Source organism: Lepisma saccharinum, chromosome 15 (genome assembly GCF_977018435.1).
Source record: "Lepisma saccharinum chromosome 15, izLepSacc3.1, whole genome shotgun sequence".
NCBI lineage: Eukaryota > Metazoa > Arthropoda > Insecta > Zygentoma > Lepismatidae > Lepisma > Lepisma saccharinum.
The window spans coordinates 15636049-15653176 of NC_139243.1; the positions used below are offsets into that span (position 1 = coordinate 15636049).

The 17128-nt window shown below is 38.3% G+C and overlaps 1 protein-coding gene across 2 annotated transcripts in view; it reads right to left on the bottom strand.

Annotated features, from left to right (window-relative positions):
• LOC145999405 (uncharacterized) overlaps positions 1–17128 on the bottom strand; it is a 105642-nt gene that overhangs the window by 87068 nt on the left and 1446 nt on the right. For both annotated transcript variants that reach the window (XM_083136355.1, XM_083136356.1), the window contains exons 2-3: positions 9984–10139; positions 90–589 (exon numbers count right to left, since the gene is read on the bottom strand). In XM_083136355.1, the coding sequence (XP_082992481.1) occupies positions 90–589; positions 9984–10139 (656 nt within the window). The remainder of the gene's footprint in view (positions 1–89; positions 590–9983; positions 10140–17128) is intronic.

The window sequence follows — 17128 nt, forward strand, 5'->3', positions numbered from 1 at the left end:
ATTGTAACTCGTAAGTAATAAGGTCCAATTTTGAAGTTAGTACTGCCATGATCACTTTCAATCCTTGTACAAAAATTTCCTTCACCTACCTTTCTGCAGGATCTGTCCCTTGGCTTTCCACCTCTTCGTTGATCATTACATTATTCTTCTTGTCTTCATCATCACCTAATACTAATGCATCATTGTCATTATCCTCAGCTGGCACTTTCTCCACAAATTGTTCACAATCATATGGATAAAATCCTTCACTTCCAGAAACATTTTGTCCACTAGGATCTTCAAAATGCATCAAACCTTCATCACTCTCACTTTCAACTTTATCAATTAAAGAACTTTCAACTTTACCATCTAAAGTTTTGCTGTCAACAGAGATGTCAACATCAGGAGGCTCCTCGATTAATTCGGTTTCAGTCTTGACACACAACTCATCCGGAAGCCACACATTTTCCACAGATGTCTGTTCACAAACTAATGGATCAGCACTTTCTGTTTCAGACTTTATTGTCACTTCTGGAGGAGGGAAACCCGAATCTGATACTGGAGCAGGCACAGTTTCTTCACTACCACGAGACGAGGATGCAGAATGCTTCTGAAATTCAATCATAAGGTACATAAATTTTATGATATTGCCTCTGCATATATAAAACAACCCTTCCTTCTACCTACAGAAATCACTATCCTAATTGTGCAGCTTAGAAGCCACCGACAAAGCAAGGCTGTGTAATGAATTTTGCAATTTCCTTCGGTCATCAAAATTTATTATACTTGTTTGGTGAAGCTTCTTGATTTTTGATCTATGCCACCAGATGGCAGCTTTGCTTGCCTTGCTCTTTGACTTTAGCTGCCTCCTAGCGGTGCTTTTTGATACTACCTTTGTACGTCGAAAGTTAACTGTCTTTTCCTCCCCACACTTCGCCAGGAACATAGAGATTGGGAACAACGAGCTGCAACAGCTGCTCGCTCATGCGTACGTGCCTACATGTTAACGTGCATGACCTGTTGAATTGCTGAGGAAGAAGTTGGGTCGCCATATGCAATCTGCATAAATGCACGTGCATCTAAATACATTGCTAGCAGGATATGGACGTTTACGATGAAAGGAATAGGTTTGTGGTAAACCAAAATTGCATAAGAATACAGGTACGTTAAAAACTTATTCTTATTTGAACTCAGTGATAATTGGGCGAGTGCAAAATAGTGCAACCGAAAGTGAACTTAACTAAATGCTTCATTCCCTTGTTCTTTCGCACGATAAAAATGCCAAGCAAAATAGACTGTGAATTATAGCTAAACTAGTGCAAGTCCTTGTTCCCACAAAATCTAAAAATTCAGTGAAGGGTACAACGCGTAATATATACATTATTGCATGCACACATCTTATTCTAAAAATCGAAAGAATTAACGGGAAAACTTTGAATGTAAATGTACGAGAAAATATCACAACGGTTTTTCTTGTATGTACGCATTGCTTGCATTATAGAATTATTTTCCTGTAGTTTACGGTTATTACAAGCATAAGAAAACAGTTTTTCTCTGTGACGTTTCAGGAGAACACACGCTCCTTTCACAGGACATTTATTTTCATTTTGATTAAAGATACAGTTATAACAATGGTTAGTAATTTTTTAAACAAAAATAATCTGTTATATAATGGATGTTGTCAATGTTACATTGTTGTAATATAGCAACTTAACTGTGAAAAAAGCAGTCTGTTTTATTTTTATTTCAGATTTTTTAAAAAATTATGAATCCAAAATATCATCAGGTAATTCAAATTCATCATTGTTTTCACAAAGCCTCTTGATGTTTTCTGTTACATTAAATTTTAAAGATGGTGGCTTACTCCATTTGTGAAAAAGAAAACTCCATACTGGATCTATGTTACCATTTTCATTATTTAATTTATTCCAGTGTTCTTCTGCAATGAACGAAGCTTCCTAGACATTCAACTCTGTGTTTCCCGTTAACCTTTTTCAAACCCTTCTCTTCTTTTTTAATCAAATGCTTCTCAAATGTAATAACCGTAAACTACAGGAAAATAATATCACAACGTTTGTCAAACATTTTGAAACTTTGTGCGAAGCTTGCGTGACAAATACGTGCAGGCATTATGACGTTGTTCAATACGGGCAAAGCTTCCTTAACCTAAATTTTCGATTAATCCCATTAATCACCTCCAAGTAGCATTAATGAGTATTTCATATAAATATAATCATTGATATATATGTGTAAATGTACATTTGTTGTGTGATTCCTAAAGTGCAAATGTTCTAGTAATTATTTAATTGTCTGCGGCATGTACATAAATTTGAGTCCGCACATGTTATGCATTTTGTGACGTTTGAATATGATGCTATTTGATGCAATATAATTATACCAAAGACTATAATACGCAACAATGGTAAAAGAAATTGTCCCTACTCGACGATTTAAATGCATGTTAAAAAGTTATTAAGCATTTTGTAAAAAAATCAAAAAAAACAATGAATATGTAAAATAAAACTTGTTGTTCTTGTTAATGAATTTTTGTTCTGTTATTGAAAAGCAACATAAAAAGAAATTTGAGTACATTAGTAGTTGGTTGTGGGTAGTAGATACGCATGTTCTTAGGCTTAGTTATGCATATGGTTCTTTCTCTGATTGGCAATTAGGTACTCACGCACCACATGTTATGAATGGTTCATTAAGTGGCACTTGTGTCCCTTGATTGCCGAAACATACTTCAGTGTACGAATACAACGTACGAACGTTTAATTTACATAATGTGCATAGAGTGTCATACACAATGAAAGCTTCTAACAACATAGAAGGACAATAAGAAGTTTTTGTACTTCCAGACATACTTTTTAAGTATCTTCGCTCTGTGTGATAAGCAAGCTTCGGCTCTGTGCTTTTGTTTATGGATCGTTTTAGCTTTTGCTTGCATATCCTTACAAAGCTCGACTTGATCCATGTTTCATTGGCTTGTTAAGGAGTAACATACATTTTTGTGATTGCCTTGTCTTAGTTTTGAACAGATTTCCACCTTGGCCCCCTTATGCACGTTTCTTATTCTCCTAATTTTGTGTTAGGTTCGAAAACTGAGCAGGACGTTACAGCTGCTTCAGTGTTCCCAATCTCCCCTCAACAGTGAATGAAGATAACCACATTTACCCTCCACCACATAAGATTGCATCTGCACTGTTTATTTGTTAAGAATTTACTTGGTATGAAGGCTTTCAGTTAATATCATGACTCCTCAGTAATATTTTTTCCTACACCAGATGTTACAATGAACACACACTCCGATGTAGAAGTTGGTATCTTTAACATATTTGCGTATTGTGTGTGTTACTCACTGTATAATATACTAAATTAGCATAAAAATGGACTTACTTACGTGAGTGAGTATGAAGTTTGGAAAACAACGTTTCGGGGTACGAATGCCCCCTTCTTCAGGTTCTTATTTTCTCTAGGCACTAATCATTATGCCGCGTCACAAAGTGTTAAAAGGGATTAGGTTAGAGGTTTGGTAAAGGAACACTTTATATAATCAGTCAACATTCCTGTCTAAAAACCACCAGTTAAAAATCCCGCTTTAAAAAGTTCCCCATTTCCCGTAAGACCTCTTATAACTGGGGTCCTATAAAATTGGTAAAACACGTTCTGTTGCTCAGCCAGCAATGGCGATCAACTCCAGTTTGAGAAGTCGTGAAGGTTATTTCCCCTCCTTTGCTGTTCCCCTATCTCCTCCATTACTTCACCATTCCATCTTGAACTCTTGTTCCAACGCCTGCCGCTCGGACAACTTCCTGAGTAACATAGAATCCTATCTTTCGATCCTTTTTTACTGTTCTGTCCCATTTTTTGAAAAGTTTTACACATCCTTCCTCTAAATTACCATCATCTCTGTTCAGTTTTACACTTCTCCCCGCGGTCTCGTAGACGTTTCTATTCAGTTTCTTGTCTTCTTTTCTAATAACCTCTTTCTTTATGATTTTATGCCTGACCATGATTATATGTTCGGATAATCAACAGAATGTTACCGATTTTATAGGACCCCATTTATAAGAGGTCTTACAGGAAATGGGAAAGTTTTAAAACGGGATTTTTAACTGCTGCTTTTTAGACAGGAATGTTGACAGTGATTATTTTAAGTGTTCCTTTATCAAACCTCTAACCTAATCCTATTAAATACTTTGTGACGCAGCATAATGATTAGTGTCTAGAGAAAATAAGATCATGAAAAAGGGGACAGTTGTACCCCGAAACGTTGTTTTCAAAACTTCATACTCACTCACGTAAGTAAGTCCATTTCTATACTAATTTAGTATAGATAAGTTGATACCTTGTCTGCTAGAGTACACCGTGGTGCAGCACAATGTACTCTGCAAACCCATGCTCTATTGCAATTATGGGACTGAGTTAGAAGGGTGCATGGGTTGTTTTTACAGAAAGTGTAGTTGAATCCCAGTGTGAGTGATCTCAGGTGGAAACTTTCAGGCAACATTCCAGCTACAGGGTTCACCCAACCTCTAATCAAAGAGGTGGTTCTGGTGAAGCTTGGGGGAAGGGGGCACTGACTTTAGCCTCATGCTGATCACTTCACCTTGACTATGGCTGCATCCGAATCACCTAGAGCACCATTAAACCCTCGGACTCTGCATACTGCCATTTTCTGAATCGGCAGCATAGATGCAGTTGGAGGGGAGAGGTGCGACAAGTGCATGCAAGCTTCAACTCACTGTGGCCCTGCACCTGCTAGCCATAATGCAACTTCAACTTTGCAGAGGCAAGGTTTACTGAATAGACGACATAAAACCCAGTGCTACTTTGATATTTTATCGATAACTCTGTATGTAGAAAAATTTTAAATGAAGAAATCAAATGCCACATTTCTTAATATAAGTAGTAAATAAGTAGAAATCATTGTGATGTTTGTTTGGCATCTGCCTTCTGCTTTTGTAGAATGTGTCTGCGCTTCTGAGCACAGTGGGTAACGTTCAAGCTTACACCTGGCAAGAAAAGTGACAACCGTACTGCAAGGGGACATGTAGATTTGGACAACTTCAACGGCACACGAAAGCAATGGGACGGAGCACTTGCCAATTTGGACATGGCCTATGACAGACTGAAATACCTGGGACCTACCTCTGCAACTTCAATATGCATATATGGCACAGGGGATAGCTTTACTTTTTAATGTAACAGAGAAACAGAGAGCACTTTAAAAAAAGTGATTAACAAAATAATCCCCGCTTGCCATTCGTAGTAATCTATGAATCATGGAATCAGATAATGACTTTTATACCTGCTATTACACATGACATGTCAAATTTCCTCAGATTGACATTTGGTGGCAGCACTATACTCACTGTAGCCTTATTGTGCACTCTTAAATAATGTTCGTATGAAAAGAACTAATTCTGTTCCTCAAAATTCAAATTGTATGTGGAAGAAATGCTTGTCCCAGAGGACTTGTAGTGATGAAGCACTTCCATATCCAACACTGGTTCGCGATACTAACTGCCACCACTGTGGAAGTTTAGACAAGCACCCAGCAACATTTAAGTGGTGTATCTCATTGCCTGCAACTACAAGGTCATTCTCCTTTGTCACTGTCAACAGTGGGTATTACAATAACATTCTGGATATGTCTAGTAATATGTCAGAAATGACAAAAACTTCTTGGTAGACATTCGATTGTGCTGCACCATAGTGCAAGGAGCCATGTACAACGTGCATCCGGAAAGTAGTACCCATTTTTTTAATTTTACAAAAACTAACAAATATTTTTTGACAAAACTTACTAATTTTTAACAACAAACTTTAAACTACTTTTCTACATAGTCACCACGTACATTTAAGCATTTCTCACAACGTGTGACGAGTTTTCGTAATCCAGCTTCATATTCCTCTGCCGCCAGTCCATTGAGGAAAGTAGTCATCCTTTCTTTCAGTTCCTCATCACTGTGAAATGTCTTTCCTCCCAAAAAGTCCTTTATATTTGTGAAGAGATGAAAATCTGAAGGAGCCAGGTCTGGAATGTAGGGTGGATGGTTGAAAATTTCGGGGAACTGTTCGCTGATTTCATCCAGTGTGACGTGCCCATCGTTCTTGATGAATTCATCAACTGCACTCAGCAGTTTGTTCATAATGACAGACGGGTGCACGGAACGTTCGTCATCATGGATTGTCTCCATAAACCTCCTTTAATTGACGGTGAATATCACAAGGTCGGACATTTCTGCGTTGAAAAATCTGATCACAGCCCTAACTTCAAAAGTGGTGGCATTTTCAATTCTTTTGAACATTGTAAACATTCACAGAAACAATAACTAGAATGACAGAGCTACAAAACTTCGCACACACTGAGCAGACAGTCAAGTGAAGTCGTTTGACCTTGAGTGGCAGATATTCACGTGACTAGCTCTCCACACGGCACCAACGGGTACTACTTTCCGAATGGCCCTCGTAAAACCGAACAGGACCTTACCAATGAAAGGAAATCACTCTACAAAGATATCAAAAGCAATAACTACCTACACAAAATAATAATAATATGGACAAAAGAAACAATAGACCCACTTCCAAAAAAAAACCACTGGGCACGAAAGAATCAAAAAAATAAACAAGAAATACAAATTCAGAACTACATTACACTCCAGGAACACACTTCGATCCAACCTGGTCCACACTAAACCCCACATAACAGATATAAAAACAAAACACATAATCTACAGCATCCCATGTGAATGCGGCAGAGAATACATTGGGGAAACATGCAGAACACTTGAAGCGAGGGTGGAGGAACACAAAACAAACCTCAGGTTGGAATACTTTGAAAGATCCAAACTAGCGGCCCACGCCTGCGAAAACAGCCACAGAATACAATGTGACAAAATACAGACAATATACAGGGAAAAAATACAACAGAAAATTCAAGGAAACATCACATATGACTGCAACAACAGGACCGATCAGCCCATATGGACACCATAAGTCAGAAACTTTCTTCAAAAAACAATAAATGGCAGCACTACACCAAATGCAACCACATGTCATACATTTATCCACAGAACACAACATAAACACTAAAAAATAGTGAACAAAGTTGTACAAAAATCATAAACAACAGCAGGACCAGACTACATAATTCGGACACTATCTCTCCATACACCTAAGATCTCAAGCACAGTCTCTATAGATTATTTATATACATTGCTCACCAACCCCCCTTTACGTCCTTACAGATACATCTCCAACCCTGCTTTGGTTAGTCAGCATGAAAAGAAGGATCAGTGTAGCACACTACTGGGAGAACTGTATATCCACAACATTCAGGGTCTGACAGTGCACGTAAGCGACACTGAAGCAGCATTACATTTTTTGGGGTTGATTCCCAACGGTATCAATCCTTTGACAAGATGGAGCCTGGGCCACCGCAAATTAATCCTCCCTGGCAACCTATATAGAAAAACAGTCTTGACGTGACCACCAGACGAAGTGGAGCCTGGGCCACTCATAACTCTCCCTGTCAACTTCATTTACAAGAGGTCCTTGTAACCTACAGACGAGGTGGAGCCTTGGCCACCGAGAATAATCCTACAAGGCAACAATTTATTCTCTATATGGACACCATCCACAAACACATCATATGTCCAGGGATTGCAATGTGATTGAGTAGATCAGACACTACCTTGAAGACGGAGGCAGAATCAGCCTCCGAAACGTTGGTAATTTTAAAAATAACACAGTGGTTAAAAGTCCAAACTAAGAATTAGTTCAGGTTATTTATATACAGGGTGATTGGTAATTTGACCTATTCCTGGAAAGGGGTAATACTAGAGAACATTTGCAACAAATTTGACCCTATGCACCGGGGGTCGGAAATCAATGGGTTTCGAGTTATTGCAGTTTGTAGATTTTCGTGACATATTCCAACTTGCGACCAAAAAACTACTAATTGTGAAAAAACTACTACACCCTGGGCACTTACTCGACATGTTGCTAACAGCTGACGAATGAGTGACTACTGGCAAAAAAATTCATGCCCAAAATTACCATACCCACAGAAAAAAACAGTCATTGGAGCACACGTCATGAAGAAATTTGGAAATTTTCGTTTAAATTGAAGAGGATTACTCAAAAAAATTGTAACACACTTAGCGTAAAAATTACGGAAAAACTTCCTTGTTTCATAAGCTCTCCAAAACGATACAAATGTTGTCAACTGGCACACGAGTTGGGGGAAAATCTGAATAAAAAGCGGAGAAGGCCCGTTGTAGACCTCTTTGTAAACTGAAAATAAATTGTCGGTTGTGAGAAATAAAGGAACAAAAATGAGTGAAATAATGTTATTTACCAATCTCATGATTCCATGCCATCTCATGCCTGCGGCATACTTCAGACACAGTCACTCGCGTTGACACTCAAGTCTCTTATGTATTGGGCGGCTGTCACAATTCTCTCTCTCAACTCTTCTTGGGAATCCACTGGTGGACTGTAGACTAACTCTTTCATGTGACCCTAAATGTAAAAGTAGCACTGCGTCAAATCCGGACTCCTTGCCAGCCAGGGGGTCGGGCCGCCTCGACCAATCGATCGCATGCGATAATTGTCATCCAGCCACTGTCGCACACCCCAGAAATAGTGAGCTGGGCAGCCATCGTGTTGCCAAATCATACCCCTTTTTGTGGCGAGCTGCACATCCTCCAGCAGCATCGTCAATTCTTCCCTTAGGAAGTTTTCGTAGGTAATGCCGTTTAGGTTTTGTGGGAGAAAGAATGGCCCTATCACATGATTGTGGATGATTCCCATTTAGTCAGAATTTTCTCTGGTGAGCCTTTTCTTTAGATTTTCTGGGGTTATAACCAAAATTGCGCATTATGAAAATTAGTAATACCATCGCGGTCGAATTTGGATTCGTCCGTCTACAGAATTCTTGTCAGATGATGGGGAGTCTACAATGCACCTTCTCTGCTTTTTATTCAGATTTTTTCCCCAACCCGTGTGGCAGTTGACAACATTTGTATCGTTTTGGAGAACTTATGAAACAAGGAATTCCTTTCCGTAATTTTTACGCTAAGTGTTACAATTTTTTTGAGTAATCCTCTTCGATGTAAATGATAATTTCCAAATCTCTTCATGACGTGTGGTCCAATGACTGTTTTTTTTCTGTGGGTATGGGAATTTTGGGCACAATTTTTTTTCCCAGTAGTCACTCATTCGTCAGCTGTTAGCAACATGTCGATTAAGTGCCCAGGGTGTAGTATTTTCTTCACAATTAGTAGTTTTTTGGTCGCAAGTCGGAATATGTCACGAAAATCTACAAACTGCAATAACTCGAAACCATTGATTTCCGACCCCCGGTGCATAGGGTCAAATTTGTTGCAAATGTGCTCTAGTATTACCACTTTCCAAGAATAGGTTGATTTACCAATCACCCTGTATATACTTCATCCTGAATGTATTTTGCATAATTTACAATGAGGCACATGTTGCGTTCAAAAATGAATGAATGAAAGATTTGATTTATTTTACTTCATGTCTCTGCCACTTTTGGTTAAGCAAAGAAGAGGATGAATGGTGATATCATGGATTGGATGAAGAACAATCGCAAACACAACACAATTACTACAGAGGATTATACTGACTGCAGGTTCAACTGCTAGAGCCTCGTTAGTCTGCTATGCATAAGCGAGGTTGTCATTTGGATGTCTTTGGAAAGAGTCACCCCTTACATACACAAAAAGGCATTGCTATTCAAAACATTGAGAATAGAGTAATAAAAAACAATTTTATACACAAGAGCCCAGAAACCTACATACCACTTTTACTATGGGTCTTCACGAAAGAATACATGATTCCATTCTTAGTAATAGCAGGTGTAAAAATTTAAATTTAATTTTAAAAAATGCATCTATTACCATGCCATGAACAAATAAAGTTTGACTTGTCTTTTACACATGCCACCATTTCTTCAAGCATAAAATTATCTTTACCTTAACACTCGACTTCCGCCTCTTTTCTGCAGACGACAGGTATTCCTTGAGAAGGTCTTCTGATTCATGACACATGTTGTGGAAATCCTGAAAATCTTCTAGCATGTCTAGGCACGAATAGCACACAAACTTTGGCAAACTGTCATCCTCTGTAACCTAAAATGCAGAAAAATGAATTCATAAGTAGGGTTGGGACGTGGGAATTTGTAGGTAAATAATAGGTATTTATGATAATTTTATTTGCCTACACAAAAAGTATATATTTGTTACAAATTGCATATTACATGTCTGACTTCAATACTCCAATTACTTGTGGTTACTTTTGCTCTAGGTAGGGATATAGCAAACGGATATCTTAAAATACAAAAGAAAATAAACCACCAGGTGAAAACTTTGGTGTCACTAAAAGAAAAATGTGACCTGGTTTCTATGTCGTAACACACACTTCAGAATCTGACTGACTACTTACTGCATATTTTCTGGAGATCAATTTTTGCTTCCATATAATCCTATGTTTGACAGCAACCAGTTGATTACTGTCACTTGGATACAGTAAAATAAACAAAATCAATAAATGTAGTTAAATTCATGTTTGTAATTATTTTTGTACAAAAGTTATGTGCAGTCCAAGTTTGTGTTGCATTACTTTTTTGATACCCTGTAGTTACTAATTTCTTCTTGCCATACATGAGTACATGTGTGTGTCTGACCAATAGCATGTTGGTAACAGTGTTGTCTTGTAATCAATGACTACCAGGTTTGATAGCACACAATATGGTGATATATTACATAAAGATTTGGATTAAATTAAAAAGCTGTAGGTCCAATCTTGATTAGACTATCAGAGCATAAAATGAACTCCAAACTAAGTTTCCCATGTTTGTGCCATTGATGTCACAAAAAATTTAGCAAATATCATTATTAAACTACTATATGTTTCAGAACAATTAAAAATGTTACTATTCATAATATATATGAAGAGCTAGATGCAAATATACCCCACTTAATACTTAAGATCTGTGTGCTACTACAAGAAGACTTAAATCCCAAAGTAAGTTAATTATAATTGCAAGTACTGTTGTTGGAAAATAGCCGGATTTTCAACTGAATGATGTTATAAATAATGAGCCTCCCTGATGGCATAAAATAATGATGGCATCATGTAATCAAGTGGTTCCAGGTTCAATCCCCAATGCAGGAACAGTGGTTTGGGAGCAATTTTAAGCTGTAGCTCCAATCCCAATTAGCATATCTGAGCATCAAGTAGAAAAAAGATATTACTGTCAGAAAGCCAGTTTTTTTTAATGGACTTCTGTTTGCCATTTGTAACCAATCTATTTCAGTATATGCCTCAGTTTTAGCATTAATGTGAACTAGAACTGTGTTTCTCCACTGCCGAGATGTGGTCTAGTAGCTGCCTGCAAGTGTTCACTAGAACCTGTTATTGCCAACTATTTTAAATCTGATTTCATATTTGTCATATTGGACCAAGAATTGGGTGATTTCACGTGGAATGACGCTATTGGCGACTTCCTTAGTTGAGGAGTATTCTGCTTTTCATTGGTCGCACTTGCTATCTGGGGGGCATAGTCGGCCAACTGCCTCAGAAAATCATATTTTCCCCAAAAATTCAATATAACAGGGAGGTAATGGTTCTGTTTGTTTCATGATTTTTTCTCCTACAATGACCAATTATCGTAGAATTCTGGCAATCACTGTCACACGAACTTTGAACCATCCTTAAAGTAATGATCACTGTTTGGATTTTTAAAAATCAACTTAACTAAAACTTTAACATTACCTTACACAAGCATGCACGCTCCCTGTGGACAAGGCATTATGTATTGATAGAAGAGACAGTAAGTATCGTACACTAGTGGGAATGAATGTACGTAGGCTATTCGGAAATCAACCTCCATTTTGCTGTTATGAGAGCATGGGTACTGCAACGTCCCGGTGCCTGCATGGAAGTAAGCGGTCACGTGTTGGTTCACATCACCCCAGTTGGTCGGTTAGTGCATTCAGTGCTTCATGTACAGCGACCAAAGAATGATGCTTAGTATAATTGATGCTCTTGCCAAATGTGAGGTTTGCAGTGTGATCTGCTTTCTTTAATTTACTACGACCTTCACTGCTGCAGTGTACAGTGAAACCATTACAAAATTCCGACAGGTGATTCACAAGAGGCGAGGCATGTTGTCCTCGGGGATTGTTTTAGTTCACGATCATACACAGCCGCAGTCACAAAAGTCTTGATTCAGAAATTTCGATGGCAGATGTTTGACCATCCTCCCTACAGCCTGGACCTTGCACCCAGTGACTTACTTTGTTCGCAAAGATGAAAGTGTGATTGTGGAAACAGAAATTTGAGAGCAATGAGTAGCTGATGGACGAGGTACAGGAGTGGCTGAGTTCCCTAGTGGCAACCTTCTTCAACGAGGGCATACAAAAGGTGGTGCCACACTATGACAAGTGCCTGAATTCAGGTGGCAATTATGTTGCAAAATAGCACATGTATGTGTGCAACTTCTGTACATAATAAATCTTAGTTGCCTTTATATCTGTTTTATTTCGTGCCTCCCGGAGGTTGATTTCCAAACAGCCCTCATAGAATTAATTTCAAGCTTTCCTGAAACTAATCAGCAGTTTTCATTTTTAAATAGTTTAATTCATGGTTAAAATAAGATATTAGAGGTTCCTTGAGCATAAACTTCCGTTTCGCACGCTTGACACATTACACAGACTACTACCACTATTCACCTCTTCCTCAATGTTTACATGAAGTTCGAAGGGGTTTCGTGTTTGAGACCAGAAAAATAATTAGGATTATTATGAAAATGCTAAGCAAAGTAAAACTGGCCTACATAACCTAGCAACGATAGCATTTAGGGTTATTATTAAAGTGCTAAGGAAACTAAAACTGACCCGGTTAAAATTTACTATCCGTCGGACACCTATAACTTCTTCGTTTCGTCAATTTTTGACATTCGTACTTACCTATCTGCTTCGCGGAACATTCCTTAAGGTGTATTGACGATTTTTTGATCAAAGTAATTGCAATTCTTTCACATTACGAGTACTTCTTTCTCATAGTCTTTTCGCTTGCCTGAGACACAATATGGCGCGTACACCTTCCTACATAATTTGCATGTTGTGCTTGTGTTTTGTCGATTTTCATTCGTTATGCAGCGTTTCAACCTTTGGAACTCAAGAAATACCCATGAACAATGCCCATCTGATCTAATATTTTATTTATAACTTTTTCGCATTGTTTTATGAAGAAAATTGAAATGTTTCATGGCGCTATTTGTGAATGGCTTTTGGGGCTATCCGTCCCAGAATCGGTGCAAAATATTAAACTAAAAAATTATTCTTGTTTGAAATTTTTGATTCCAAATTTCCCACCGATTCCGGGCTCCGCCCCTGGGGTAATTCATCCACCACCCCTGCCTCCGCTCCGGCTACCCGGCTTTCTCTATAGAGCCCCTGTTAAAGGCATGTTAGAAATTGGCCAGAGTCACGCGCCCCCAACTTTTAAATTTGAAGAAATCAGTTTCCAGGATACGGAAAACTTACTTGAATTTCACCACACATCCACGACATGTCATATTAGGCATATACCCACAACCCATTCCTTCTAAGGAGTAGCTTACATTCACTGCCACATTTTCAACATTCCTTTCCTTCCTTCACGATCCAGTGTTCAATTAAATTTAAAAATCCACTGGACCTTCCATACCCGGTGCGAATTTCACCACGCGTCATGTTTCTAACTTTCGTTGCAAACACAGACAGTTCGAAACACTGGGAAGTGTTTTTTCTCCTCGATGAATGGATTTTCACGGAAAATCCTCTATTTTTTGAACATTAATGTCTCTCCGATGCACGAAACCTGTTCCATTGATGTTCTTCTATTACGTGAACCAAATTTTGCGTGCGCTTGATGACGTAACTACCGGTCAGTGTTTCCAAACAAGTGCTTTTCCTACTGTGTAACAGTAGTATAACGTAAATGAACGTATGTAACTGTGCATCATTTCTGAATAGGAACTTGTCAGAAGATGACGTGCACAGGATGCATGGTGAAATTGCATGGTGTCCAAGATCAAGTTGAATTTATTCTTCACTATTTTCTTTTGAAACTTTTGAGTCGAAATTTCCCACCGATTCCGGGCTTCGCCCCTGGGGTAATTGACCTACCGCCCCCAACCGCTGACGCGGCCACACCTCCGCCCCAGCTTTTTCTATAGACTCCCTGTTAAAGTCATGTTAGAAATTGGCCGGAGTCACCTGCTCGCACAATAGTAAACTAGTACCGTAGGTATTTTTCGGTGAAGCAGGTTGCAATGCTGGGTAAGAGTCTAGTTTACATCCTTTTCCTAAGGAATACGTGTCATATATCATTGGAAAGGTTATTGTATAAGGAATTCAACAAAGTAAAGGTACTATTATAGTATAGGGGTGACACCTATAAATCATATATTTCACACTTTTTTACATTGCTAACGTACTATTTTGGAATGCGGAACATTTCCTAAGATGAAATAATGCATTTCTAACTAAGATAATGTATATTTCTTACATTTACGAGTACTTACTGTTACTTGTTATTTAGATTCTGTAACACATTATGGCGGGCGATAGTGTACTGGTTCAGGGTTCATTGTGCAAGTGTTTTGTCGATTTATGCAGTGTTGCAACCTCGTTCACTGGAAAATAGCTACTTTTGGACCCAGATTTGAAATTTTGCTAATACCTCACCAAAAATTGACGTTAGCCCCACAAACCATTCACGTTAGCCCCAAAAACCATTTTCCGTAACGTTAGGTTAGATTAGGCAACAATAGTTAAAAAAAAAAATACCAGACATGTCTAGTGAAAACACGGCAAGTTTGAAACACTGACTAAAGGGAACATTGTGCTCTCCTGTAGAAAGCAAATGGCGGCAGCAGAAACAATGTGTCGGACATAGATTTTCGCAGAAAACAACATGTATTTGCATTAAAATGGTTCAAAACTATATTCACGAACTTCCACAACGCTACTGAAAATTATTTCCGTAAGTACTTTCTCCTGTAAATTTGAAGAAATCCGTCACCCCTATACTATAATGTTACCAAAGTAAATCCCAAGGTGAGGAAAAATTTCCTGGAGGAGAAAATCGAGAAAAACCGATGTTGTCCAGATATGCCTGATTGAACGTACTGAGGACGGTAACATTATAGTATAGGGGTGACAGATTACTTCAAATTTACAGGAGAAAGTACTTACAGAAATCATTTTCTGTAGCGTTGTGGAAGTTTGCGAATGTAGATTTGATCCATATTAATGCGAATACATGTTTATTTTCTGCGAAAATCTCTGTCCGACACACTGCTTCTGCTGCCGCCATATGCTTTCTGCACGAGAGCACAATGTTCCTTGTGTTAAGATGACGTACCCCATAGTCAGTGTTTCAAACTCGCAGTGTTTTCACTAGAACATGACGTGTCTAGTATTTTTTTTTTTAACTATGCTTGCCTAACCTAACATAAAATTATGGAAAATGGTTTTTGGGGCTAACGTGAATGGTTTGTGATGCTAACGTTAATTTGCGAGGTATTAGCATAATTTCAAATCTGGGCACAAAAGTAGGTATTTTCCAGTGAACGAGGTTGCAACACAGCATAAATCGACAAAACACTCGCACAACGCGCCTTGAACCAGTACGCTATCGCCTGCCATAATGTGTTACAGAATTGAAATAACAAGTAACAGTAAGTACTCGTAAATGTAAGAAATAGACATTATCTTAGTTAGAAATGCATTATTTCACCTTAGGAAATGTTCCGCATTCCAAAATAGTGCGTTAGCAATGTAAAAAAGCGCGAAATATATGATTTATAGCTGTCACCCCCATACTATAATAGTACCCTGAGGACATTTTTCGAAGATGAAGCACATATTTAGGGGTGAAATGAGTGCTAATGGAACCTAACCTAACCTCATAGGCATACCTCGTTCCCATGAATGGTTAGTGACAGAAAGTGTAAAAAGAAAAACTTCCTTACCCTAAGAGATGCCGGAGCGCCGGCTGTCTGCTAGCACGGTTTTGAACGATGCACGGAATTATCACTGGGGATAAATGTATTTGGCACGTATTGTACACTATCTAGAAGTTTCTGGAACCTGTTCTTCTGTAACACGGATTCACAACGCGGACACAAAGACGAGCATGCAGTGTTGTTAACTCCCATCGGCTACCACCAAAAGGCAAGAAGGACGTAAAGTAGACTCAAGCCCAACACTGCATAACCACTGATCATCGACAATGCTAGTCAAGATCTCTCCGCCCTATTACGTGTAACACAAGCGAAAACGAACAAGCAATAATTACTCGATATGGTACTATTATCATATGAGGGAAACACCTACGAATCATATATTTCGGACTTCTTTACATTGCTAACGTAATATTTTGGAATGCGGAACATTTCTTAAGGTGAAATAATGCATTTTTAACTAAGATAATGTCTATTTCTTCTATTTACGAGTACTTACTGTTACTTGTTGTTTCGAATCTGTAACACATTATGGCCGTGATAGTGTACTGGTTTAGGGGGCGTTCTGAGAGTGTTTTGTCGATTTATGCAGTGTTGCAACCTCGTTCAGCAGAAAATATCTACTTTCGTGCCCGGATTTGAAATTATGCTAATAAGTCGCAAACCATTGACGTTAGCCACAAAAACCATTCACGTTAGCCCCAAAAACCATTTTCCGTAAGGTTAGGTTAGGCAAGCATAGTTAAAAAACAAATTAAAAATACTCGACACGTCATGTTCTAGTGAAAACATGGCGAGGCGGAGCGAATTTACAATATAGAGAAAGTCTCCAATTTTTTTTAATTTTCGGTTTACTAACTAATTTTGACCTCCTAATCACGAATCTGTTGTTAAAAATCGGGGGCGAAGTCGGAAATTTGAAAAAAAAATATTTTTTTAAAATTTTTATGAAGGTTTATATCCGTAGTTTTACGAACGAAATTTTATAAGTTTTACAAACGAAATGTTATAACTATGCTTGCCTAACCTAACTTAACCGAACCTTCCGTGAATGGTTTTTGGGCGAATAATCACTTTGAATACGGAATTCGTAGTTTTGTAGCA